Source organism: Microcaecilia unicolor, chromosome 1 (genome assembly GCF_901765095.1).
Source record: "Microcaecilia unicolor chromosome 1, aMicUni1.1, whole genome shotgun sequence".
Lineage (NCBI taxonomy): Eukaryota > Metazoa > Chordata > Amphibia > Gymnophiona > Siphonopidae > Microcaecilia > Microcaecilia unicolor.
The window spans coordinates 212445269-212473177 of NC_044031.1; the positions used below are offsets into that span (position 1 = coordinate 212445269).

Consider the following 27909-nt stretch of genomic DNA (forward strand, 5'->3'; position numbering starts at 1 on the left):
AAGCCCTTCTTCCTCAGACGCTGCCGCTCAATAGCCAGGCCGTAAGACCAAAGGGAGAGGGATCCTCCATCACCACGGGACCCTGATGTAACAGGCCCTGCTCCACTGACAGCCGCAGAGGAATGTCGACTGAGAGCCTGAGCAAGTCCGCATACCAGGGACGTCTGGGCCAATCCGGACCCACCAGGATTACCCTGCCGGGATGCTTTGCCACCCGGTCTAGCACCCTGCCCAACATGGGCCAGGGCGGGAACCCATAGAGGAGCTCTTGTGTCGGCCACTGTTGGAGAAGAGCATCTACTCCCAGGGATCGAGGGTCCCGTCCTCTGCTGAAAAAGCGCGGCACTTGGCAATTGGCCGATGACGCCATCAGATCTAGGCTCGGCTGGCCCCAGCGCTTCGTGATGTCCAAGAACGCCTGAGCAGATAGCAGCCGCTCTCCGGGCTCCAAATTATGGCGACTGAGAAAGTCCGCCTTGACCTTCAAGACTCCGGCAATGGGGGCCGCTGAAAGCTGCTCCAGATTCGCTTCCGCCCACTGGCATAGATTCATAGCCTCCCTGGCTAGAGGGGCGCTCTTGGTACCTCCCTGGCGGTTGATATAGGCCACAGCCGTGGCATTGTCCGACAGGACCCGTACAGGCTTCAACACCAGTACCGGGATGAACTCCAATAACACCAACCGAATGGCTCTGAGTTCCAGGAGGTTGATAGACCACTTGCCTCTGCAGGAGACCAGAGCCCCTGCGCTGTCCTTCCCAAGCAGTGGGCTCCCCAGCCCATCAAAGAGGCGTCTGTCGTGACGACAATCCACTCCGGGGTCACCAGAGGCATTCCTGCAGACAACTTGTCTGTCTGCGTCCACCAGCTCAGCGCCTTGCGCACTGCTGGGTCCAAGGGAAGGCGCACAGCATAATCCTCCGACATCGGAGTCCAGCGCAGCAGCAGAGATAGCTGTAGTGGTCTCATATGAGCCCTGGCCCAGGGCACTACTTCCATCGTGGCCGTCATAGAGCCCAACAGCTGCACGTAGTCCCAAGCCCGAATAGGAGAGGCTACTAGGAACTAGTCCACCTGAGCCTGAAGCTTGACAATCCGATTGTCTGGCAGGAACACTCTGCCCACTTGGGTGTCGAATCGAACTCCCAGATACTCCAGGGACTGAGTCGGGCGCAGCTGGCTCTTCTTCCAGTTGATGATCCATCCCAGGGAGCCCAAAAGAGCAACTACCCGGTCCATAGCTTTGCCGCACTCTTCATAAGAGGGGGCTCGGATCAACCAGTCGTCCAGATAAGGATGGACTTGTACTCCTTCCTTTAGCAGGAAGGCCGCTATGACCCCCATTACTTTGGAAAAGGTCCGCGGAGCAGTAGCCAACCCAAAAGGGAGGGCTCTGAACTGGAAGTGTCGTCTCAGGACTGTAAAACGCAGGAAGCGTTGGAGAGGAGGCCAGATGGGAATATGTAGGTACGCTTCCTTGATGTCCAAGGAAGCCAAGACCTCTCCTGCCTTCACTGCCGCTATAACAGAGCGGAGAGTCTCCATGCGAAAGTGCCGTACTTTCAAGGCCCGATTGACCCCTTTGAGGTCGAGGATAGGCCGGACAGAACCTCCTTTCTTTGGGACCACAAAGTAAATGGAGTAACGTCCCTTGCCAATCTGATTTTTTGGCACCGGAACGACCGCACCCAGGCGGATCAGGCTGTCCAAGGTCTGCTGCACTGCCAGCTTGACCGGAGACTTGCAGGGAGAGAGTACAAACCCGTCTCTTAAGGGTCGGCAGAACTGTAGCTTGTAGCCGTCTCTGATGACTTCCAGCACCCAAGCGTGTGAAGTTACTGTGGTCCGCTCACCCAGAAACGAGGACAGCCGTCCTCCAATCTGCACTGGGGCGTGGACCAAGGCCCCGTCACTGGGTACGAGACCCTGGGGGAGGACCGGAGGGAGCACCTCCGGGACGGCGGTCTCTGCGAAAAGAATGCTGCTTGGGGGAGAAATTCCTCTTGAAGGAAGAAGGGGCAGAGGAGCCCGACTTGCCCGGGCGGTACCGACGGGCTTCCTGCAACCGTCCTCTGGAGGTACCGGGACGAGTACTAGCCCGAGCCCTGACCTCTGGTAATCTCTTGCCCTTAGACGTGCCGAGATCGGTCACGATTTTGTCCAGCTCGACCCCAAAGAGCAGCTTGCCTTTAAAAGGCAATCTAGCCAGGCGGGATTTAGAGGCGTGGTCAGCAGACCAATGTTTCAGCCATAGCCACCGCCGCGCAGAGACTGTCTGAGCCATGCCTTTAGCTGAGGCCCTCAAGACATCATACAGCAAGTCTGCCAAATAGGCTAAGCCCGATTTCAGGGCCGGCCAATCAGCCCTCAAGGAATGATCCGAGGGGGAAGCCCGCTGCACCATAGTCAGGCACGCCCTGGCCACATAGGAGCCGCAAACTGAGGCCTGCAAACTTAAAGCAGCTGCCTCAAAGGACGACCTTAAGGCCGCCTCCAATCTTCTGTCTTGGGCGTCCTTTAGGGCCGTGCCACCTTCCACCGGCAAAGCCGTTTTCTTAGTCACCGCAGTGATTAAAGAATCCACGGTAGGCCACAGATAGGCCTCACGTTCACTCACAGCCAAAGGATAGAGGCGGGACATAGCCCTAGCCACTTTAAGGCTCGCTTCCGGGACATCCCATGGAGCCGAAATTAAGGTGTGTATGGCATCATGCACGTGGAAGGTTCTAGGCGGGCGCTTCGTCCCCAGCATAATGGCAGAGCCAACAGGGGCTGAGGGAGAGACGTCCTCCGGAGAGGAAATCTTCAAAGTGTCCATGGCCTGTAACAACAGGTTGGGCAAATCCTCTGGGCTAAAAAGCCGCGCTGCAGAGGGGTCATCCGCTCCATCCGAGCGGGGATCCATCTCCTCCAAGGAATCCGCAAAGGACCGTTGGGAGACCTCAGACACGCTGCCCTCATCTACATCGGAGGAGACAAAGTCCTCCAAGGCCTGAGAATCAACCCGAGGACGTTTACCTCTGGGAACCTCAACCTCTTTACCAGACGAGGGAGCAGGGGCAGCGTTGTGCATGAGGAAAGCCTGATGCAGCAGCAAAACAAACTCGGGGGAGAAACCCCCCAGACTGTGCACTTCCGCAGCCTGGGCAACAGCCCTAGACGCACCCTCAACCGGCGCTCGCAAGAGCGGGGGAGAAACATGCTGCGCATCCAAAATGGCGTCCGGCGCGACACTCCGCGAAGGAGCCGCGCGGGAAGAGCGGCGCTCAACTTTAGCCGCTTTGTGCCCTCGCCCAAATTAAGGGCGTTCATGGCATTAATGTCTCCAACCTCAAGGGCGGCCCCGAAGAAGCCGTCCGAGCCGCGTGGCCGGCCAACATGGCGGAGGCGAGGAGCGGGGGATGGGCGTTTATGGCGGGAAAAACCGCCACGCCGAAGGAAGGACCGGGACATTCATCGGTCACGAAACTGTCACCCAACAAGGGCGAATCAGGCTGTAAGACCCCCGCATCCCCTCTAGAAGCGCTCCAGCGAACCGGGGAGCGACCCTTTGCGCCCTCGCCTCCGACGCCATATGCCACGAGGAGAAGAATCGGGGAACCCCCTGCCCGCTATAAAAAGGTAAAAATTACCTGCTTGCCGCTCCGAGCTGTAACGAACTGGTGTCCCAGTGAGTAGCTGCAATGAACGTTTAAATAAACGTCGAAATAAACGCCTTTAAGGACGTTTAAAATTTTTTTTTTTTTTTTTTTTTTTTAACGGAGCCAGCGGGAGGGGGGAGAAAAGGAGGGACCTGGCACCACCAGGTTTGCACTTGCTCAAAAGAGCCCTCAACCCCAGGCCTCAACAAAACCTAAGGATTAGGCTTGGAGGCCTAGCCAGAGCTGCTGCTGTGTGTGACCACCACCTGCTGAGATAGAGAACATACTGAGGAGTTTCCGGCAGCACATGACCACATATAGGGAGGCAAAAGTTTGCTCTCTATCTCCACCTGCTGGTAGATGGACACAACCCACCAGTCTATGGATTGATCAGCTTGATGATATGGAAAACTGGCTTACAAAATTGGCCACTACCTCATGGACTACCTGAAACAAAACAGGGCACACTCTGACCCAGTAAGCAGGGGGAAAAGCACCATGGGAGTAGAGCCTACCAACTACCAACATCGTGAGCATTTAACACAAGCTAGTGGAATCACGGAGCCCCATACCCTACACCCACCACAATGCAATGCTGATGTGACTCTGCAGTGCGCATAACAGAAAAGGTGTCACACTCACCCGAGAGCCACATCAGAACCAGGGAAAGGCTGTCACAGGATAGAACACATTCTGCTGTCATGGAGGTGGGTACGGCATTCGAGGCTGGCATACAGGCTGGGAAAAAAAGTCTGTAAAGTGGGTTTTTTTTCGTGGGAGGGGGTTAGTGACCACTGGGGGAGTCAGGGGAGGTGATCCCCGATTCCCTCCGGTGGTCATCTGGTCAGTTGGGGGGCACATTTTTGGGACTTGGACCTGAAAAAAAAAGGGTCCAAATAAAGCGGACCAAATTCTCGTCAAAAACACCCTTCTTGTTTCGATTATCACCTAAAGACGTCCATCTCTCCTCGGCCGATAACCATGCCCCAGTTCCGCCTTCACCACACCTCCAACACGCCCTCATCCACTTTGTTCGTTCCTGCGACGGAGTGCAGTTGAAGACGACCAAAATTGGCTTTCGATTATACCGATTTGTTCGCCCAAGGGAGAAAGATGCCCATCTCCCGATTTGGGTCGAATTATGGGCATCTTTCTCTTTCGAAAATAAGCTGGAAACTGGTGTACAGCATCGGTCACACGTGCGGTTATCCATAGAATTTCTTGAAAAGGTATGTCTTTAGTCCTTTTCTGAACTAGAGATAGTTAGTGATGCTTCTTGTGATCTTGGGTATTGAGTGCCACCATTTTGATCCCAATTACAATCTGCCTATGTTTTAACAAATGTCAATAACTTTTTTCATCTGCAAATTGGATTGCCTTTTTGATTGCTCTTGCTCTCTAGCTACACCGCTATTCAATTCCCTCCATAAGGAAAACTGATAATTTTAGACATATCTTATTTCTCATCTTGTAACAAGTTACCAGAGAATAGCATATAACCTCCTGCCCCATTAAGCGAATGCTACATACCTGTAGAAGGTATTCTCCGAGGACAGCAGGCTGATTGTTCTCACTGATGGGTGACGTCCACGACAGCCCCTCCAATCGGAACACTTTCTAGCAAAGTCCTTTGCTAGCCCTCGCGCGCCAATGCACACCGCGCATGCGCGGCCGTCTTCCCGCCCGAACCGGCTCGTGCCGGCCAGTCTCATATGTAGCAAGACAAAGAGAAGGGAAGACACAACTCCAAAGGGGAGGCGGGCGGGTTTGTGAGAACAATCAGCCTGCTGTCCTCGGAGAATACCTTCTACAGGTATGTAGCATTCGCTTTCTCCGAGGACAAGCAGGCTGCTTGTTCTCACTGATGGGGTATCCCTAGCCCCCAGGCTCACTCAAAACAACAACCATGGTCAATTGGGCCTCGCAACGGCGAGGACATAACTGAGATTGACCTAAAAAATTTACCAACTAACAGAGTGCAGCCTGGAACAGAACAAACATGGGCCTAGGGGGGTGGAGTTGGATTCTAAACCCCGAACAGATTCTGAAGCACTGACTGCCCGAACCGACTGTCGCGTCGGGTATCCTGCTGCAGGCAGTAATGAGATGAGAATGTGTGGACAGATGACCACGTCGCAGCTTTGCAAATCTCTTCAATAGTGGCTGACTTCAAGTGGGCTACCGACGCTGCCATGGCTCTAACATTATGAGCCGTGACATGACCCTCAAGAGCCAGCCCAGCCTGGGCGTAAGTGAAGGAAATGCAATCTGCTAGCCAATTGGATATGGTGCGTTTTCCCACAGCCACTCCCCTCCTGTTGGGTTCAAAAGAAACAAACAATTGGGCGGACTGTCTGTTGGGCTGTGTCCGCTCCAGATAGAAGGCCAATGCTCTCTTGCAGTCCAATGTGTGCAGCTGACGTTCAGCAGGGCAGGAATGAGGACGGGGAAAGAATGTTGGCAAGACAATTCACTGGTTCAGATGAAACTCCGACACAACCTTTGGCAAGAACTTAGGGTGAGTGCGGAGGACTACTCAGTTATGATGAAATTTGGTGTAAGGGGCCTGGGCTACCAGGGCCTGAAGCTCATGACTCTACGAGCTGAAGTAACTGCCACCAAGAAAATGACCTTCCAGGTCAAGTACTTCAGATGGCAGGAATTCAGTGGCTCAAAAGGAGGTTTCATCAGCTGGGTGAGAACGACATTGAGATCCCATGACACTGTAGGAGGCTTGACAGGGGGCTTTGACAAAAGCAAACCTCTCATGAAGCGAACAACTAAAGGCTGTCCTGAGATCGGCTTACCTTCCACACGGTAATGGTATGCACTGATTGCACTAAGGTGAACCCTTACAGAGTTGGTCTTGAGACCAGACTCAGACAAGTGCAGAAGGTATTCAAGCAGGGTCTGTGTAGGACAAGAGCGAGGATCTAGGGCCTTCCTGTCACACCAGACGGCAAACCTCCTCCATAGAAAGAAGTAACTCCTCTTAGTGGAATCTTTCCTGGAAACAAGCAAGATGCGGGAGACACCCTCTGACAGACCCAAAGAGGCAAAGTCTACGCTCTCAACATCCAGGCCGTGAGAGCCAGGGACCGGAGGTTGGGATGCAGAAGCGCCCCTTCGTTCTGTGTGATGAGGGTCGGAAAACACTCCAATCTCCACGGTTCTTCGGAGGACAACTCCAGAAGAAGAGGGAACCAGATCTGACGCGGCCAAAAAGGAGCAATCAGAATCATAGTGCCTCGGTCTTGCTTGAGTTTCAACAAAGTCTTCCCCACCAGAGGAATGGGAGGATAAGCATACAGCAGACCCTCCCCCCAGTCCAGGAGGAAGGCATCCGATACCAGTCTGCCGTGGGCCTGAAGCCTGGAACAGAACTGAGGGACTTTGTGGTTGGCTCGAGATGCGAAGAGATCTACCAAGGGGGTGCCCCACACCTGGAAGATCTGTCGCACTACACGGGAATTGAGCGACCACTCGTGAGGTTGCATGATCCTGCTCAACCTGTCGGCCAGACTGTTGTTTACGCCTGCCAGGTATGTGGCTTGGAGCACCATGCCGTGACGGCGAGCCCAGAGCCACATGCTGACAGCTTCCTGACACAGGGGGCGAGATCCGGTGACCCCCTGCTTGTTGATGTAATACATGGCAACCTGGTTGTCTGTCTGAATTTGGATAATTTGGTGGGACAGCCGATCTCTGAAAGCCTTCAGAGCGTTCCAGACTGCTCGTAACTCCAGGAGATTGATCTGCAGATCGCGTTCCTGGAGGGACCAGCTTCCTTGGGTGTGAAGCCCATCGACATGAGCTCCCCACCCCAGGAGAGACGCATCCGTAGTCAGCACTTTTTGTGGCTGAGGAATTTGGAAAGGACGTCCCAGAGTCAAATTGGACCAAATCGTCCACCAATACAGGGATTTGAGAAAACTCGTGGACAGGTGGATCACATCTTCTAGATCCCCAGCAGCCTGAAACCACTGGGAAGCTAGGGTCCATTGAGAAGATCTCATGTGAAGGCAGGCCATGGGAGTCACATGAACTGTGGAGGCCATGTGGCCCAGCAATCTCTCAACATCTGCCGAGCTGTGATCTGCTGGGACGCTCGCACCCACGAGACGAGGGAAAACAAGTTGTTGGCTCTCGCCTCTGGGAGATAGGCACGAGCCATCCGAGAATCCAGCAGAGCTCCTATGAATTCGAGTCTCTGCAGTGGGAGAAGATGGGACTTTGGATAATTTATCACAAACCCCAGTAGCTCCAGGAGGCGAATAGTCATCTGCATGGACTGTAGAGCTCCTGCATCGGATGTGTTCTTCACCAGCCAATCATCGAGATATGGGAAAACGTGTACCCCCAGCCTGCGAAGTGCCGCTGCTATTACAGCCAAGCACTTCATGAACACTCTGGGCGCAGAGGCGAGCCCAAAGGGTAGCACACAGTACTGGAAGTGACGTGTGCCCAGCTGAAATCGCAGAAACTGTCTGTGAGCTGGCAGTATCGGGATGTGCGTGTAGGCATCCTTCAAGTCCAGAGAGCATAGCCAATCGTTTTCCTGAATCATGGGGAGAAGGGTGCCCAGGGAAAGCATCCTGAACTTTTCCTTGACCAGATATTTGTTCAGGGCCCTTAGGTCTAGGATGGGACGCATCCCCCCTGTTTTCTTTTCCACAAGGAAGTACCTGGAATAGAATCCCAGCCCTTCTTGCCCGGATGGCACGGGCTCGACCGCATTGGCGCTGAGAAGGGCGGAGAGTTCCTCTGCAAGTACCTGCTTGTGTTGGAAGCTGTAAGACTGAGCTCCCGGTGGACAATTTGGAGGTTTTGAGGCCAAATTGAGGGTGTATCCTTGCCGGACTATTTGAAGAACCCACTGATCGGAGGTTATGAGAGGCCACCTTTGGTGAAAAACTTTCAACCTCCCTCCGACCGGCAGGTCGCCCGGCACTGACACTTGGATGGCGGCTATGCTCTGCTGGAGCCAGTCAAAAGCTCATCCCTTGCTTTTGCTGGGGAGCCGAGGGGCCTTGCTGAGGCGCACGCTGCTGACGAGAGCGAGCGCGCTGGGGCTTAGCCTGGACCGCAGGCTGTCGAGAAGGAGGATTGTACCTACGCTTACCAGAACAGTAGGGAACAGTCTTCCTTCCCCTATAAAAACGTCTACCTGTAGAGGTAGAAGCTGAAGGCTGCCAGCGCGAGAACTTGTCGAAAGCGGTATCCCGCTGGTGGAGCTGCTCTACCACCTGTTCGACCTTCTCTCCAAAAATATTATCCGCACGGGAAGGCGAGTCCGCAATCCGCTGCTGGATCCTATTCTTCAGGTCGGAGGCACGCAGCCATGAGAGTCTGCGCATCACCACACCTTGAGCAGCGGCCCTGGACGCAACATCAAAGGTGTCATACACCCCTCTGGCCAGGAATTTTCTGCACGCCTTCAGCTGCCTGACCACCTCCTGAAATGGCTTGGCTTGCTCAGGAGGGAGCTTATCCACCAAGCCCACCAGCTGCCGCACATTATTCCACATATGTATGCTCGTGTAGAGCTGGTAGGACTGGATTTTGGCCACGAGCATAGAAGAATGGTAGGCCTTCCTCCCAAAGGAGTCTAAGGTTCTAGTCCTTGCCCGGGGGCGCCGAAGCATGCTCCCTAGAACTCTTAGCCTTCTTTAGGGCCAAATCCACAACTCCAGAGTCGTGAGGCAACTGAATGCACATCAGCTCTGGGTCCCCATGGATCCGGTACTGGGACTCGATCTTCTTGGGAATGTGGGGATTACTTAATGGCTTGGTCCAGTTCGCCAGCAATGTCTTTTTGAGGACATGATGCATGGGTACTGTGGATGCTTCCTTAGGTGGAGAAGGATAGTCCAGGAGCTCAAACATTTCAGCCCTGGGCTCGTCCTCCACAACCACCAGGAAGGGGATGGCCGTAGACATCTCCCGGACAAAGGAAGCAAAAGACAGACTCTCGGGAGGAGAAAGCTGCCTTTCAGGGGAGGGAGTGGGATCAGAAGGAAGGCCCTCAGACTCCTCGTCAGAGAAATATCTGATGTCCTCCTCCTCTTCCCACGAGGCCTCACCATCGGTATCAGACACAAGTTCACGGACCTGTGTCTGAAGCCGAGCCCGGCTCGACTCCGTGGAACCACAGCCACGGTGTGTGCGACGAGAGGTAGACTCCCGCGTCCGCACCGGCAAAGCTCCCTCCGCCGACGTCGTCGGGGAGTCTTCCTGGGAGGTGACCGCAGTCGGTACCGATGTCGGAGACCTCACCCCGGGCAAGGGGCCAGCCGGCGCCTCACTTGACGGTACCGGTGGCGCAAGCACCCCCGGTACTGGAGGGGAAGGGCGCAACAGCTCTCTCAGAATCTCTGGGAGAACAACCCGGAGACTCTCGTGCAGAGCGGCTGTGGAGAAAGACGTGGAAGCCGATGCAGGTGTTGATGTCAGAGTCTGTTCCGGGCGTGGAGGCTGTTCCGGGCTGTCCATAGTGGAGCGCATCGACACCTCTTGAACAGAGGGTGAGCGGTCCTCTCGGTGCCGATGCCTACTGGGTGCCGACTCCCTCGGTGACCCAGAGCTCTCGGTGCCGATACGGGAAGGAGACCGGTGTCGATGCTTCTTCGACTTTTTGGGACGAAGCATGTCACCGGAGCTTCCCGGCACCGACGAGGAAGACGTAGAATCCAACCGTCGCTTCCTCGGGGCCAAGGCCGAAGAAGGTCCGTCTCGGGGGGGGGGGGGGGGGGCTGTACCGCAGGAGCCCTCAGGGTAGGGGGAGATCCACCCGAAGGCTCACCGCCACCAGCAGGGGAATGGACAGCCCTCACCTGCACTCCAGTCGAAGCACCACCGTCCAACGACACCAGCAGAAGTGGAGGTCCCGGTACCACCGACGCCGACGCAGCCTTCCGATGTCTCAGCCCCGATGCAGAGGGTCGATGCCTCGATGCACTCGATGCAGTCGCGGCCGAGGACGGAGGTCTGGACGCTGTCGATGTCGATGCACTCGATACTCCCGGTGCCGATGCCGACGAAGAGCCCGAGAACAAAACCTTCCACTGGGCCAATCTCGCTACCTGAGTCCGCTTTTGTAAAAGGGTGCACAGACTACAGGCCTGCGGGCGGTGCCCAGCCCCCAGACACTGAAGACACGACGCGTGCCTGTCAGTGAGCGAGATTACCCGGGCGCACTGGGTGCACTTCTTGAAGCCGCTGGGAGACTTCGATGACATGGGCGGAAAAATCACGCCGGCGAAATCAAAACTCGTAATTGCGGTAGGCACCAAAAAGAGGGGGAGAAAAAAATTCGACCCGAGGCCTCAAAAGGGCCTACCCCGAAGACGAAAAGAAACTTAACGGGGCAAAAACTGAAAATAGAGGAAAGGGAAAAAGACCAAAACGGTCTTCTTCCGAAATCCTTTTTTTTTTTTTTTCATAGCGAAAAGTCAAAAGAGACGCGCGAGGTCAACTTAAGGGGCGCGAACGGCGTAACACGACCGTACCGAGCTCGGACAAACGAAGACTGGCCGGCACGAGCCGGTTTTGGGCGGGAAGACGGCCGCGCATGCGCGGTGCGCATCGGCACGTGAGGGCTAGCAAAGGCTTTTGCTAGTGAAGATTCCGATTGGAGGGGCTGCCGTGGACGTCACCCATCAGTGAGAACAAGCAGCCTGCTTGTCCTCGGAGAATAGTGTGTTAAACTTCAAGTGTCTATCTATCTGCAAGGCTCTGTTACTTCACACGGCCTCTTTAACTAAGTAAGGCATGCTAGCATTTTTAGCACACGCTAATGATTGGCATGTGCTAAATGTTAGAGATGCCTCCATATTCCTATGGGCGTCTCTAGCATTTAGTGCATGCCAATCATTAGTGTGCACTAAAAACGCTACTGTGGCTTACTAAAAGTCCCTTACAATGTCTGCGATCAGATGTGTAGTGAATTTGTGTTGTCACTGAGGTGGCATCAGAATTTGAATAGTAGGATTACTTTCTTTTTTCAAATATTAAGCTGTAAAGTAAACATTCTACTTCTGCTACCTATTATTGGGGGAGTTTTATTGGTTGGTCTAGGAATGTTCCATATTCTATGGGCCTGATTATTCAAAAGGGCGCCTGCTCAGTTAAACAACACTGAGAGGGTTAGCTGCCAATATTCAGTAGCACTTAACTGGGCAGTGCCACTGAATACTGGTTCTAACTAGCCATTATCAAACTAGTCAGTTGGGAGTTAGGTAGTTACTGGTGAGATTCAGTGCCGGTACCTGCACAGCTAAGCGACCAGACAGGACCAGATGAAAAGCTGTTCTAACTTTGATCATTTAGCTATGTGGATGTCAGCTAGCACCCACATAACAACAGGGTCACTGATCTAATCCTTCCCCCCTCTCCATACAATCTCATCTCCAACTCCGGCCCCCTAAATCCCCCTCCCTGAGTCCAGTCCTTCACCTTAGGCCCTCATCTGATCCCTTCTCCACTCAGAATCCTCCCCTTTCAACCCAATCCCCCCACACACACATACACTCAGAGCAACATCCCTCAGGACTTACCCAGAGGCCATCCATGGTAGTCTGACGGAAGGGGACCCCATCCAACTCATTCCAGGTGCAAAATGGCACCCACTGACTCCCCAAGCAGCAGTCTGGTGGTATTACCGCTAAGAGTTAGCGTTCCATACATGGACCTTAAACTGTATTTGGTCCTGCCATGTTGTGAAGTTAAAAAAAAACAGCACAGAAAAAAAACAATAGCAGTGACCAAGGACACCATTCCACACAAGAACCAGCCACAAAGAACTTCGCTAGTTCTGAGCTCTGGAAGAGACATTCCATCGTGGGAACAAGGAATGACATCAATAATTTGTGTGCCTGACTATCTCCTGGCACTTTTTTTTTTCTGTTTAAGAAACTTGAAATGATCATGTAATCTCTCTTGTGCTGACCAGAAGCAAAGTGATTCTAATCTGGATGTTTATGCTACGGAAAAGTTTATACATAGAAAAGCTCAAAAAGATTACTTTCCTTTGCAGATAAATAAATATAAATCTATAAGATTCACAAGCAACAAAAGAATTAACTTCATTTCACCAAAGTAAAAAGATTTTTTTTAATTTTATATAGACGTACCTCAGAACGATCCATGAGCCCTTCTGAGATTTTCTTCTCTTCTTCTACTTTTGCAATTACTGTTTTATTAAGTAGTGGTGCATTTGCACCTCTTACAATGGAGACAACTTTACCACCCTGTAAATAATTTTTTAAAAATCATCCAAAAGTTCTCTTCAGCAATAAATATTTGACTTTAGAACTCTAAGTTCACTTTAGTAGTCATATTTATTGTCGATTAAAATCTCTAAAAAGTAATGTTTACTATTCAAGTAATATTTATATTTAATTGTCTTAGTAAGAGTTTAGAATATACATTTTTTACAGGTGTCTGTAAAGGACGCATGGCCCTTAAAATCTGTGCATATAAAATAAGATTATATTTAGAGCCATAAGTCACAGAATCTTGATAACATATTTTCTAAAAGCAGACATTTCTCAACCAAGAAAGTAATATAAAATATATTCTTAAACATAAAATTCTTGATAGTTCATAGAATTCATTACAACTCTACATCTATTTTTTGGAAGAATGAGAACATTTTAGTTTGGTAAGAAGGTGAAATTTGATCTTACCTAATAATTACTTTTTCTCGATTTCTATTACTCCAGTCCATACCAAGAATTGTGTCATGCTGAAGATTCCAGTGGCACCATTAGTATAATGAGAGGTGCAGCCTGGAACTTATCAGTATATGTATGTGAATGTCAGTATTTACAGAAAACACATATATACAAAAATCAAGAAACCCCCCAAAGACAACAATTAGATGAGTTTCTGAATGAACATCAGGTATTAGACCAATATCAATTTGGTTTTATGAGTGTACATGATACAGAGTCATTAATGCTCTCTACGGTGGATCTTATTAGAGCTGGACTTGATAAAGGGGAATCTTTTCCTTTAGTCTCATTGGATATTTCTCCTGCATTTGACTATTAGTCACTCAATTTTATTGCAACAACTACGAGGGATTGCAGGAATAGTTGGGAAATGGCTTTCATCATTCTTGGAATAATGGCACTATTGTGTATTGCAGGGAAAAGATTTGCCTACTAGTATTCCACAAGGGTCTGCTTTATCTGCAATTTTGTTCAACATTTTCCTACCATTGTGTACCCTTCTCAAAGGTTTGGGAGTTCACGACCGTATTTATACAGACATATAATTTTTCTTTAAAATTGAGAATTCAGTGAAAGAGTATTCAGCTGTTATGTTTATACCTCAAAACGATTAGGCAATGGATAAGAGCAAATCAGCTTAGCCTGAATATGGCAAAACAGAGGCTATTGTTGTATCTGGTTCTGTTTTAGCTGATGCCCCTGATTCTTTTTTGATAGATGATATTGAGATTGTTTTCAGTAAGAAAATTCAGTCTTTGGGTGTTCTAATAAGACATCATTGAATATGAAATCTTAGGTAGATAACGTGATTAGAACGGTCTTTTTCAAATTAAGACTTGTTAGAAGACTGAAGGATTATTTATCCCCTGAGAATTTTCATCCAGTAATTCAAAGCATAGTAATACCTCACTTTGATTATTGTAATGCTTTGTTTTTAGGTTTGCCAAAATATTCTTTGCAATCATTACAGATTGCACAACATGCTGTGTCACGTGTTCTCTTGGGAATGATCTATTTTGAACATATTACACCTGCTATTGTTTCTTTACATTGGCTGCCCATTGCATATAGAGTGCAATATAAGATTTTGCTGTTGGTATTTAAAGTGATAACCAATAAAATCTCTCCTGTGATATCAGCAAGTTTGCATTTACATCAGCCTTCTTGGTCTTTGAGGTCAGAATCCTCTATATGCTAGATGTTCCTTCTTTTAAGACTGTCTTTCTAGATAAATGTACCTAGATTGTGGAATTCTTTACATGCTCAACTCCAAGCCTTATGAAATATGGATGAATTTAAAAAAGGTTTTAAAAACTTTTGTTTCAGCAAGCATTTGATATCCCTTCTCAAGGGTTAGACGTGGACTGCCTTTGAGTTTTACATTACAGTTATGTTATATGTTTTGTGAAACGGCTAATGCTTTAATGAATATGTATTGTTCCCCGCTCAGGATTGTAGATGTGGGGGTTACAAATTTTTTAATAAATAAAATAAATAAAGCAGAAATCCAAAGGATTACCTGAACACAAAAGTCTTTCTGAGTAGGCGTAGGCTGGTCTAGCATGAATCAAGGCAAGGAAATTATCAGGCAAGAACAAATTTCACCTTCCATTTTCATCCTGCTAGACCAGCACAGAACAACAGGATATACAAAAGATTTATCCACATGGGAGGGGGGCAAGATGGCATCGGAATTAAGAAGTGCTCACAGTTGCTTCTCATTCCATTTAAAATTTGCCCTTCAAATTTACCTTTTTCAGATGCCAAAGTGGCGGGGCAAGACCAGGGGAACTCTTCCCCCCCACCAGTCACTGGTTGCCAACACTGATCAGACTGCAATATCCTATGCAGTTGCTTCTGTAGTGGGTGTAGCTGCTGTCGGGCCAGGAAAGAACCCAGACTTGGCCACTGAAGTCTCACTGAACCCATTGGGACTTTACTCTCCTCCATGCCCAGGATCTAATGCTGAGGTGCTGAAGCGTGGAGGAGAGCCTGGAAGTTTGTCTGGAGCCACGATACAGGCTCCTCAATCAATCCCTAAGAAGGGGTTGGCACCTAAGGGATCAATGGAGGAGACAAACGGTGGGGCTAGAAGTTTGTTGCAGGAAGTGCCTAGATGGTAAAATTATGTATCATACCTGATAATTTTCTTTCCATTAATCATAGCTGATCAATCCATAGACTGGTGGTGGGTTGTGTCCATCTACCAGCAGGTGGAGATAGAGAGCAATCCTTTTGCCTCCCTATATGTGGTCATGTGCTGCCGGAAACTCCTCAGTATGTCGATATCAAAGCTCCATCCGCAGGACTCAGCACTTAGAGAATTACACCCACAAAGGGACACTCTGCCCAGCTCACCACCGCCGAAACGAGGGAGGGAAATTAACCCAGCTCATCCCCACACGAGCGGGGGAGGGGAATCGGTCCAGCTCATCCCCGCGGAGCGGGGGAGGGACACCACACCCGCTGATGCGGGGGGATCTGGCTTATCCTGCAACCGCAACCGCGGGAGGAGCTGACTGACCCTAACACCGCCGAAGCGGGAGGGGTACAAAGCTGCCCTACAGCCGCACGAAGCGGGAGGGAGTGCCGGCAGAATTTAAGTCTCAATCCAGCCCCGTAAAACGGAGGGGAGAGGAATGCAGCAGCTCACTGTAACACAAACTCGTCTCAACTCTTGAAGAATCCAAGTGAAAAAACTTGAACACGAAGTCCTCCTGAAGTAACTGAAGACTAAACTTGAACCTAAAATTCAACCAGAATATAAACAGTACAGATATCTGGGAGGGGCTATGGATTGATCAGCTATGATTAATGGAAAGAAAATTATCAGGTATGATACATAATTTTACCTTCCATATCATCATGCTGATCAATCCATAGACTGGTGGGATGTACCGAAGCAGTACTCACCCAGGGCGGGACATTGAAATCCCTGACCTCAACACTGAAGCTCCAAACCGGGCCTCCGCCCGAGCAGCCACAGTCAAGTGGTAATGCTTGGAGAATGTATGGGCCGATGCCCAAGTTGCCGCCTTGCATATCTCTGTCAAGGAGACGGACCCGGCCTCTGCCATCGAGGCTGCCTGAGCTCTAGTGGAGTGAGCCTTCAGCTGGATAGGCGGCACCTTCCCCGCGGCCACATAAGCCGCTGCAATGGCTTCCTTGACCCATCTTGCCACTGTAGGCTTAGCAGCCTGCAGACCCTTACGAGGACCTGCAAACAGGACAAACAGATGATCCGATTTCCGGAAATCATTGGTCACTTCCAAGTATCTGATGATAACTCGTCTCACATCCAGATATTTGAGAGCAGAGAATTCCTCTGGGTAGTCCTCCCTACGAAAGGAAGGGAGACAGAGCTGCTGATTCACATGGAAGCGAGAAACAATCTTGGGCAGGAAGGAAGGCACTGTGCGAATAGTCACTCCTGCCTCAGTGAACTGCAGAAAAGGCTCTCGACATGAGAGTGCCTGGAGCTCGGAAACTCTTCTGGCTGAAGTGATAGCCACCAAAAAGACTGCTTTCAACGTCAGGTCTTTCAGAGATGCCCTCGACAAGGGTTCAAAAGGCGGCTTCTGCAAGGCTCTTAGTACCAGGTTGAGATTCCACGCAGGCACCACTGAGTGCAGAGGAGGGCGCAGGTGATTAACTCCCTTGAGAAAGCGCACCACATCTGGCTGCAAAGCCAGGGAAGCACCCTTCAGGCGGCCCCTGAAGCAAGCCAGAGCCGCTACCTGGACTTTAAGGGAACTGAGCGACAGGCCTTTCTCCAGACCTTCTTGCAGGAACGCCAACACTGAAGAAATTGGAGCAGTGAAGGGAGAAAGTGAGCCTGCTTCACACCACGCTGCAAAGGTACGCCAAACCCTGGCGTAAGCAGTAGAAGTAGAGCGCTTCCTCGCTCTCAGCATAGTGGCGATGACCTTGTCTGAGAAGCCCTTCTTTCTCAGACGCTGCCGCTCAATAGCCAGGCCGAAAGACCAAAGGGGGAGGGATCCTCCATCACCACGGGACCCTGATGCAACAGGCCCCGCTCCACTGGCAGCCGCAGAGGCTCGTCCACTGAGAGCCCGATCAAGTGCGCATACCAGGGACGTCTGGGCCAATCCGGACTCACCAGGATTATCTGGCCCGGATGCTTTGCCACCCGGCCTAGCACCCTGCCCAACATGGGCCAAGGCGGGAACACATAGAGGAGCTCCTGTGTCGGCCACTGTTGGAGAAGAGCATCTACTCCCAGAGATTGAGGGTCCCGTCCTTTGCTGAAAAAGCGCGGCACCTGGCAATTGGCTGATGACGCCATCAGATCTAGGCTCGGCTGGCCCCAGCGCTTCGTGATGTCCAAGAAGGCCTGAGCAGTATTCATGACTCCCGCAATGTGGGCCGCCGACAGCTGTTCCAGGTTTGCTTCCGCCCACAGGCATAGCTTCATGGCCTCCTTGGCTAGAGGGGCGCTCATGGTACCTCCCTGGCGATTGACATAGGCCACAGCCGTGGCATCGTCCGACCGGACCCGTACTGGCTTCAGCGCCAGGACCGGGAGAAACTCCAAAGGCGCCAACCGAATGGCTCTGAGTACCAGGAGGTTGATAGACCACTTTGCCTCTGCAGGGGACCAGAGCCCCTGCGCTGTCCTTCCCAAGTAGTGGGCTCCCCAGCCAGTCAAAGAGGCGTCGCCGTGACGACAACCTACTCCGGGGTCATAAGAGGCATTCCTGCGGACAGCTAGTCTGGCCTCAGCCACCAGCTCAGCGCCTTGCGCACAGCCGGATCCAAGGGAAGGCGCACAGCGTAATCCTCCGAAGCTGGAGTCCATCGCTGCAGCAGAGAGAGCTGTATAGGTCAACTCCCAGATACTCCAGGGACTAAGTCGGGCGCAGCTGGCTTTTCTCCCAGTTGATGATCCACCCCAGGGAGCTCAAAAGAGCTATCACCCGGTCTGAAGCTCTTCTGCACTCTGCATAAGAGGGGGCTCGGATCAACCAGTCATCCAGATAAGGATGGACTTGTACTCCTTTATGCGAAGGAAGGCCACGATGACCACCATTCCTTTGGAGAAGGTCCGCAGAGCAGTAGCCAACCTGAACGGGAGGGCTCTGAACTGGAAGTGTCGGCTCAGAACTGCAAAACGCAGAAAGCGTCGATGAGGAGGCCAGATGGGAATATGCAAGTAAGCTTCCTTGATGTCCAAGGATGCCATGAACTCCCCTGCCTGCAATGCCGCTATAACAGAGCGGTGAGTCTCCATCCGGAAGTGCCGAACTTACAAGACCCGTGTGACCCCTTTGAGGTCGAGGATAGGCCGGACAGGACCTCCTTTCTTTGGTACCTCAAAGAAAATGGAGTAAAGTCCCTTGCCAAGCTGATCTTCTGGCACCGGAACGACCGCACCCAGGCGGATCAGATTGTCCAAAGTCTGCTGCACTGCCACAGCTTGACCGGAGACTTGCAGGGAGAGTGCACAAACCTGTCTCTTAAGGGTCGGCAGAACTCTAGCTTGTAGCCGTCTCTGATGACTTCCAGCACCCAAGCGACTGAAGTTACCCTAGTCTACTCGCCCAGAAACGAGGATAGGCGTCCCCTAATCTGCTCTGGGCCATAGACCAGCGCCCCGTCATTGGGTACGAAACCCTGGGGGAGGACCGGAGGAGCCACCTCCGGGACGGCGGTCTCTGCGAAAGGAATGCTGCTTGGGGGAGAAGTTCCTTATGAAGGAAAAGGGGGCAGAGGAGCCCGGCTTGCCCGGGCGATACTGACGGGCTTCCGGAAACCGTCCTTTGGAGGAACCGGGGCGGGCACCCCTGGCCCGAGCCCTGACCTCCGGTAACCTCTTGCCCTTAGACGTGCCGAGATCGGTCACAATCTTGTCCAGCTCGACCCCAAAGAGCAGCTTGCCTTTAAAAGGCAACTTAGCCAGGCGAGACTTAGAGGCGTAGTCAGCAGACCAATGCTTCAGCCAAAGCCACCGCCGCGCAGAGACTGTCTGAGCCATACCTTTAGCTGAGGCTCTCAAGACATCATACAGCAAGTCTGCCAAGTAGGCCAAGCCCGATTCCAGGGCTGGCCAATCAGCCCTCAAGGAAGGATCCGAGGGGAAAGCCCGCTGCACCAGCGTCAGGCACGCCCTGGCCACATAGGAGCCGCAAACTGAGGCCTGCAAACTTAAAGCAGCCGCTTCGAAGGACGACTATAAAGCCGCCTCCAATCTCCTGTCTTGGGCGTCCTTTAGGGCCGTGCCACCTTCCACCGGCAACGCCGTTTTCATAGTCACCGCAGTGATTAAAGAATCCACGGTAGGCCCAAGAAAGGCCTCCCATTCATCTTCAGGCAGAGGATAGAGGCGGGACAAAGCCCTAGCCACTTTAAGGCTCGCTTCTGGGAAAACCCAATGAGCCGAAATCAAGGTGTGAATGGCTTCATGCACGTGGAAGGTTCTAGGCGGGCGCTTCGTCCCCAGCATAATGGCAGAGCCAACAGAGGCTAAGGGAGAGACGTCCTCCGGAGAGGAAATCTTCAAATGCTCATGGCCTGCACTTACAGGTTGGGCAAATCCTCTGAGTGAAAAATCCATGCCGCAGAGGGATCATCCGCTCCATCCAAGCGGGAATCCGTCTCCTCCAAGGAATCCCCAAAGGACCGTTGGGAGAACTCAGATACACTGCCCTCATCTACATCAGAGGAGACAGAGTCCTCTAGGGCCTGGAAGTCCACCCGAGGGCGTTTGCTTCCGGAGGCCTCAACCCCTTGATCAGAGGGGGGAGCCGGGCAGCGTTTAGCATAAGAAAAGCCTGATGCAGCAGCAAAATGAACTCAGGGGAGAACCCCCTAGACTGTGCACTTCTGCCGCCTGGGCCAAGGCCCTAGACGTACCCTCAACCGGCGCTCGCAAGAGCGGGGGGGGGGGGGGGGGGAGAAACATGCTGCACATCCAAAATGGCATCCGACGCGAAACTCCGAGAAGGAGCCGCGCGGAAAGAACGGCGCTTAACTTTCGCCGCTTTCTTGCCATCGCCCGACCATAGCATTAACGTCTCCCACCTCGAGGGCGGCCCAAGAAGAAGCCGTCCGAGCAGAGTGGCCGGCCAAAATGGGGAGGGCGAGCAGCGGGGGATGGGCGCTTATGGCGGGGAAAAACCGTCGCACCGGAGGAAGAACCGGTACACTGACCGGACTCCAAACTGACGCCCAAACAAAGGCGAGTCAGGCTTTGAAATCCCCGCATCCCCGCTAGACACACACGCGCGGTCCGGGGAACCCCCTGCCCACTATAAAAAGGTAAAATTACCTGCTTCTCGCTCCGAGCTGTAACGAACTGGTGTCCCAGTGAGCAGCTGCAATAAACACTGATATAAGCGTTGAAATAAACGTTGAAAAATAAACACCCTTAAAGGACGTTCAAATTTTTTTTTTTTTTACGGAGCCAGCGGGATGGGGAAGAAAAGGAGGGACCTGGCACCACCAGGTTTGCACTTGCTCATGAAGAGCCCTCAACCCCAGGTACTCAACAAAACCTAAGAATTAGGCTTGGCAACCTAGCCAGAGCTGCTGCTGTGTGTGACCACCACCTGCTGAGATAGAGAACATACTGAGTAGTTTCCGGCAGCACATGACCACATATAGGGAGGCAAAAGGATTGCTCTCTATCTCCACCTGCTGGTAGATGGACACAACCCACCAGTCTATGGATTGATCGGCATGATGATATGGAATACAGTTTCCATCTGGCCTGCAGTTTGTTGTCAGTGGTACCACTTACCGGGTGAAAATGTTGGAAGAGGCCAAAAAGGCACTGGCAAAGGTGGGTCTAGTGGAATAACCCTTGTCTTCAGACGCAGGAAACCGCCCCTCCAAGAGAGAAATTAATGGCTGTCAGCGCGTGGTGGAGGGCGGCAAGAGATTCAAACAACAGCAGTTGGAAAAATTAGAAACACCTCTGCAAGTCTCTGACTAACATTTGGTGTCTTTTTCTTCTGTTGTGGTGCAACATAATCAGCAGCATGTGAACACCCCATTATTATTCTCGGAAACCACAAAAGCAAATGCTGAGAGGAAACACTATTTCTCATGTTAGGCATAAAATAAAATTTAAAAATCAGGAAATATTTCTGTTAACCAGGATCCTATGGCAGGCAAGCATATAAGGGAACTCTTTTTAAATACTCAAAAGGCCCTAAATGAGCTTTCTCCATCAAATGGCTCAAAACACCCTGTTTTATGAGAGACATAAGTTTTTTTAAATATGATAATAAAGCAGAGGCTTGCTTGGCACATTTGGTCAGAATGATGTCTGGGCTGCAGTTTGTTCATCACCTGAAAGGGGGTGAAAGGGGAGGGTAGAAAGATTGTTACATCTAAATGAAGATATTTGGGGCCAATGAGAGAAGGGGTCACCCCATCGGACTCAGGTAGCGAGATTGGCCCATTGCCCGAGGTGAGGTCTCCGGCGTCGGCGCCGCATGCGGTGCCGGCTGCTGTCGCCTCCCAGGAAGGCTCCCCGACTACGTCGGCGGAGGGAGCTTCGCCGATGCGGGCGAGGGAGTCTACCTCTCGACGCCCCCATCGTAGACGTGGCTCCACGGAATCGAGTCGGGCACGGTTGCAGACACAGGTCCGTGAACTTGTGTCTGACACCGAGGGTGAGGCCTCGTGGGAAGAGGAAGAAGACCCCAGATATTTCTCTGACGAGGAGTCTGAGGGTCTTCCTTCCAATCCCACTCCCTCTCCTGAAAGACAGCTTCCTCCTCCTGAGAGTCTGTCTTTCGCTTCCTTTGTCCGGGAGATGTCTACGGCCATCCCCTTCCCGGTGGTTGTGGAGGACGAGCCCAGGGCTGAAATGTTTGAGCTCCTGGACTATCCTTCTCCAACTAAGGAAGCGTCCACTGTTCCCTTGCACCATGTCCTAAAAAAGACATTGCTTGCGAACTGGACAAAACCTCTAACTAATCCCCACATTCCCAAGAAGATCGAGTCCCAGTACCGGATCCATGGGGACCCAGAGCTGATGCGCACCCAGTTGCCTCATGACTCTGGAGTTGTGGATTTGGCCCTAAAGAAGGCTAAGAGTTCTAGGGAGCATGCTTCGGCGCCCCCGGGCAAAGACTCTAGAACCTTAGACTCCTTTGGGAGGAAGGCCTACCATTCTTCTATGCTCGTGGCCAAAATCCAGTCTTACCAGCTCTACACGAGCATACACATGCGGAACAATGTGCGGCAGTTGGCGGGCTTGGTTGATGCGCTCCCTCCTGAGCAAGCCAAGCCATTTCAGGAGGTGGTCAGGCAGCTAAAGGCGTGCAGAAAATTCCTGGCCAGAGGGGTGTATGACACCTTTGATGTTGCGTCCAGGGCCGCTGCTCAAGGTGTGGTGATGCGCAGGCTCTCATGGCTGCGTGCCTCCGACCTGGAGAATAGACTCCAGCAGCGGATTGCGGACTCGCCTTGCCGTGCGGACAATATTTTTGGAGAGAAGGTCGAACAGGTGGTAGAGCATCTCCACCAGCGGGATACCGCATTCGACAAGTTCTCCCGCCGGCAGCCTTCAGCATCTACCTCTACAGGTAGAAGATTTTTCGGGGGAAGGAAGACTGGTCCCTACTCTTCTGGCAAGCGTAGGTACAATCCTCCTTCTCGACAGCCTGTGGCCCAGGCTAAGCCCCAGCGCGCTCGCTCTTGTCGCAGCGTGCGACTCAGCAAGGCCCCTCGGCTCCCCAGCAAAAGCAAGGGACGGGCTTTTGACTGGCTCCAGCAGAGCATAGCCGCCATCCAAGTGTCAGTGCCGGGCGACCTGCCAGTCGGGGGGAGGTTGAAAGCTTTTCACCAAAGGTACACAAGCAGGTACTTGCTTTGCAAATTTCTTCAATGGAGGCTGACTTCAAGTGGGCTACCGACGCAGCCATGGCTCTAACATTATGAGCCGTGACATGACCCTCAAGAGCCAGCCCCGCCTGGGCGTAAGTGAAGGAAATGCAATCTGCTAGCCAATTGGATATGGTGCGTTTCCCCACAGCCACTCCCCTCCTATTGGGATCAAAAGAAACAAACAATTGGGCGGACTGTCTGTTGGGCTGTGTCCGCTCCAGATAGAAGGCCAATGCTCTCTTGCAGTCCAATGTGTGCAGCTGACGTTCAGCAGGGCAGGAATGAGGACGGGGAAAGAATGTTGGCAAGACAATTGACTGGTTCAGATGGAACTCCGACACAACCTTTGGCAGGAACTTAGGGTGAGTGCGGAGGACTACTCTGTTGTGATGAAATTTGGTGTAAGGGGCCTGGGCTACCAGGGCCTGAAGCTCACTGACTCTACGAGCTGAAGTAACTGCCACCAAGAAAATGACCTTCCAGGTCAAGTACTTCAGATGGCAGGAATTCAGTGGCTCAAAAGGAGGTTTCATCAGCTGGGTGAGAACGACATTGAGATCCCATGACACTGTAGGAGGCTTGACAGGGGGCTTTGACAAAAGCAAACCTCTCATGAAGCGAACAACTAAAGGCTGTCCCGAGATCGGCTTACCTTCCACACGGTAATGGTATGCACTGATTGCACTAAGGTGAACCCTTACAGAGTTGGTCTTAAGACCCGACTCAGACAAGTGCAGAAGGTATTCAAGCAGGGTCTGTGTAGGACAAGAGCGAGGATCTAGGGCCTTGCTGTCACACCAGACGGCAAACCTCCTCCACAGAAAGAAGTAACTCCTCTTAGTGGAATCTTTCCTGGAAGCAAGCAAGATACGGGAGAGACCCTCTGACAGACCCAAAGAGGCAAAGTCTACGCTCTCAACATCCAGGCAGTGAGAGCCAGGGACCGGAGGCTGGGATGCAGAAGCGCCCCTTCGTCCTGTGTGATGAGGGTCGGAAAACACTCCAATCTCCACGGTTCTTCGGAGGACAACCAGATCTGACGCGGCCAAAAAGGAGCAATCAGAATCATGGTGCCTCGGTCTTGCTTGAGTTTCAACAAAGTTTTCCCCACCAGAGGAATGGGAGGATAAGTATACAGCAGACCCTCCCCCCAGTCCAGGAGGAAGGCATCCGATGCCAGTCTGCCGTGGGCCTGAAGCCTGGAACAGAACTGAGGGACTTTGTGGTTGGCTCGAGATGCGAAGAGATCCACCAAGGGGGTGCCCCACACCTGGAAGATCTGTCGCACTACACGGGAATTGAGCGACCACTCGTGAGGTTGCATAATCCTGCTCAACCTGTCGGCCAGACTGTTGTTCACGCCTGCCAGGTATGTGGCTTGGAGCACCATGCCGTGACGGCGAGCCCAGAGCCACATGCTGACGGCTTCCTGACACAGGGGGCGAGATCCGGTGCCCCCCTGCTTGTTGATGTAATACATGGCAACCTGGTTGTCTGTCTGAATTTGGATAATTTGGTGGGACAGCCGATCTCTGAAAGCCTTCAGAGCGTTCCAGATCGCTCGTAACTCCAGAAGATTGATCTGCAGATCGCGTTCCTGGAGGGACCAGCTTCCTTGGGTGTGGAGCCCATCGACATGAGCTCCCCAGCCCAGGAGAGACGCATCCATTGTCAGCACTTTTTGTGGCTGAGGAATTTGGAAAGGACGTCCCAGAGTCAAATTGGACCAAATCGTCCACCAATACAGGGATTTGAGAAAACTCGTGGACAGGTGGATCACGTCTTCTAGATCCCCAGCAGCCTGAAACCACTGGGAAGCTAGGGTCCATTGAGAAGATCTCATGTGAAGGCAGGCCATGGGAGTCACATGAACTGTGGAGGCCATGTGGCCCAGCAATCTCAACATCTGCCGAGCTGTGATCTGCTGTGACGCTCGTACCCGCGAGACGAGGGACAACAAGTTGCTGGCCCTCGCCTCTGGGAGGTAGGCGCGAGCTGTCTGAGAATCCAGCAGAGCTCCTATGAACTCGAGTTTCTGCACTGGGAGGAGATGGGACTTTGGGTAATTTATCACAAACCCCAGTAGCTCCAGGAGGCGAATAGTCATCTGCATGGACTGCAGGGCTCCTGCCTCGGATGTGTTCTTCACCAGCCAATCGTCGAGATATGGGAACACGTGCACCCCCAGCCTGCGAAGTGCCGCTGCTACTACAGCCAAGCACTTTGTGAACACCCTGGACGCAGAGGCGAGCCCAAAGGGTAGCACACAGTACTGGAAGTGACGTGTGCCCAGCTGAAATCGCAGATACTGTCTGTGAGCTGGCAGTATCGGGATGTGTGTACAGGCATCCTTCAAGTCCAGAGAGCATAGCCAATCGTTTTCCTGAATCATGCGAAGGAGGGTGCCCAGGGAAAGCATCCTGAACTTTTCTTTTACGAGATATTTGTTCAGGGCCCTTAGGTCTAGGATGGGACGCATCCCCCCTGTTTTCTTTTCCACAAGGAAGTACCTGGAATAGAATCCCAGCCCCTCTTGCCCGGATGGCACGGGCTCGACCGCATTGGCGCTGAGAAGGGCGGAGAGTTCCTCTGCAAGTACCTGCTTGTGCTGGAAGCTGTAAGACTGAGCTCCCGGTGGACAATTTGGAGGTTTGGAGGCCAAATTGAGGGTGTATCCTTGCCGGACTATTTGCAGAACCCACTGATCGGAGGTTATGAGAGGCCACCTTTGGTGAAAAGCTTTCAACCTCCCCCCGACTGGCAGGTCGCCCGGCACTGACACTTGGATGGCGGCTATGCTCTGCTGGAGCCAGTCAAAAGCCCGTCCCTTGCTTTTGCTGGGGAGCCGAGGGGCCTTGCTGAGTCGCACGCTGCTGACGAGAGCGAGCGCGCTGGGGCTTAGCCTGGGCCACAGGCTGTCGAGAAGGAGGATTGTACCTACGCTTGCCAGAAGAGTAGGGACCAGTCTTCCTTCCCCCGAAAAATCTTCTACCTGTAGAGGTAGATGCTGAAGGCTGCCGGCGGGAGAACTTGTCGAATGTGGTATCCCGCTGGTGGAGATGCTCTACCACCTGTTCGACCTTCTCTCCAGAAATATTGTCCGCACGGCAAGGCGAGTCCGCAATCCGCTGCTGGAGTCTATTCTCCAGGTCGGAGGCACGCAGCCATGAGAGCCTGCGCATCACCACACCTTGAGCAGCGGCCCTGGACGCAACATCAAAGGTGTCATACACCCCTCTGGCCAGGAATTTTCTGCACGCCTTTAGCTGCCTGACCACCTCCTGAAATGGCTTGGCTTGCTCAGGAGGGAGCGCATCAACCAAGCCCGCCAACTGCCGCACATTGTTCCGCATGTGTATGCTCGTGTAGAGCTGGTAAGACTGGATTTTGGCCACGAGCATAGAAGAATGGTAGGCCTTCCTCCCAAAGGAGTCTAAGGTTCTAGAGTCTTTGCCCGGGGGCGCCGAAGCATGCTCCCTAGAACTCTTAGCCTTCTTTAGGGCCAAATCCACAACTCCAGAGTCATGAGGCAACTGGGTGCGCATCAGCTCTGGGTCCCCATGGATCCGGTACTGGGACTCGATCTTCTTGGGAATGTGGGGATTAGTTAGAGGTTTTGTCCAGTTCGCAAGCAATGTCTTTTTTAGGACATGGTGCAAGGGAACAGTGGACGCTTCCTTAGGTGGAGAAGGATAATCCAGGAGCTCAAACATTTCAGCCCTGGGCTCGTCCTCCACAACCACCGGGAAGGGGATGGCCGTAGACATCTCCCGCACAAAGGAAGCGAAAGACAGACTCTCAGGAGGAGAAAGCTGTCTTTCAGGAGAGGGAGTGGGATCGGAAGGAAGACCCTCAGACTCCTCGTCAGAGAAATATCTGGGGTCTTCTTCCTCTTCCCACGAGGCCTCACCCTCGGTGTCAGACACAAGTTCACGGACCTGTGTCTGCAACCGTGCCCGACTCGACTCCGTGGAGCCACGTCCACGATGGGGGCGTCGAGAGGTAGACTCCCTCGCCAGCATCGGCGAAGCTCCCTCCGCCGACGTAGTCGGGGAGCCTTCCTGGGAGGCGATAGCAGCCGACACCGCACGCGGCACCGATGCCGGAGACCTCACCTCGGGCGATGGGCCAGCCGGCGCCACGCTCGACGGTACCGGTGGCGCAAGCACCGCCGGTACCGGAGGGGTAGGGCGCAACAGCTCCCCCAGGATCTCTGGGAGAACGGCCCGGAGGCTCTCGTTCAGAGCGGCTGCATAGAAAGGCATGGAAGTCGATGCAGGCGTCGACGTCAGAACCTGTTCCGGGCGTGTAGGCTGTTCCGGGCTGTCCAGAGTGGAGCGCATCGACACCTCCTGAACAGAGGGTGAGCGGTCCTCTCGGTGCCGATGCCTACTGGGTGCCGACTCCCTCGGCGACCCAGAGCTCTCGGTACCGACACGGGAAGGGGACCGGTGACGATGCTTCTTCGACTTCTTGGAACGAAGCATGTCACCGGAGCTTCCCGGTACCGACGAGGAGGACGTAGAATCCAGCCGTCGCTTCCTCGGGGCCGAGGCCGAAGGAGGTCGGTCTCGGGGGGGGCTGTACCGCAGGAGCCCTCAGGGTAGGGGGAGACCCACCCGAAGGCTCACCGCCACCAGCAGGGGAATGGACAGCCCTCACCTGCACTCCAGATG

The 27909-nt window shown here is 52.7% G+C and overlaps 1 protein-coding gene across 1 annotated transcript in view; it reads right to left on the reverse strand.

Annotated features, from left to right (window-relative positions):
* The window catches only part of NME8 (NME/NM23 family member 8), a 405852-nt gene that overhangs the window by 285324 nt on the left and 92619 nt on the right, over positions 1-27909 (reverse strand). Inside the window, exon 6 of the mRNA XM_030207906.1 lies at positions 12773-12889. Within this exon, the coding sequence (XP_030063766.1) occupies positions 12773-12889 (117 nt within the window). The remainder of the gene's footprint in view (positions 1-12772; positions 12890-27909) is intronic.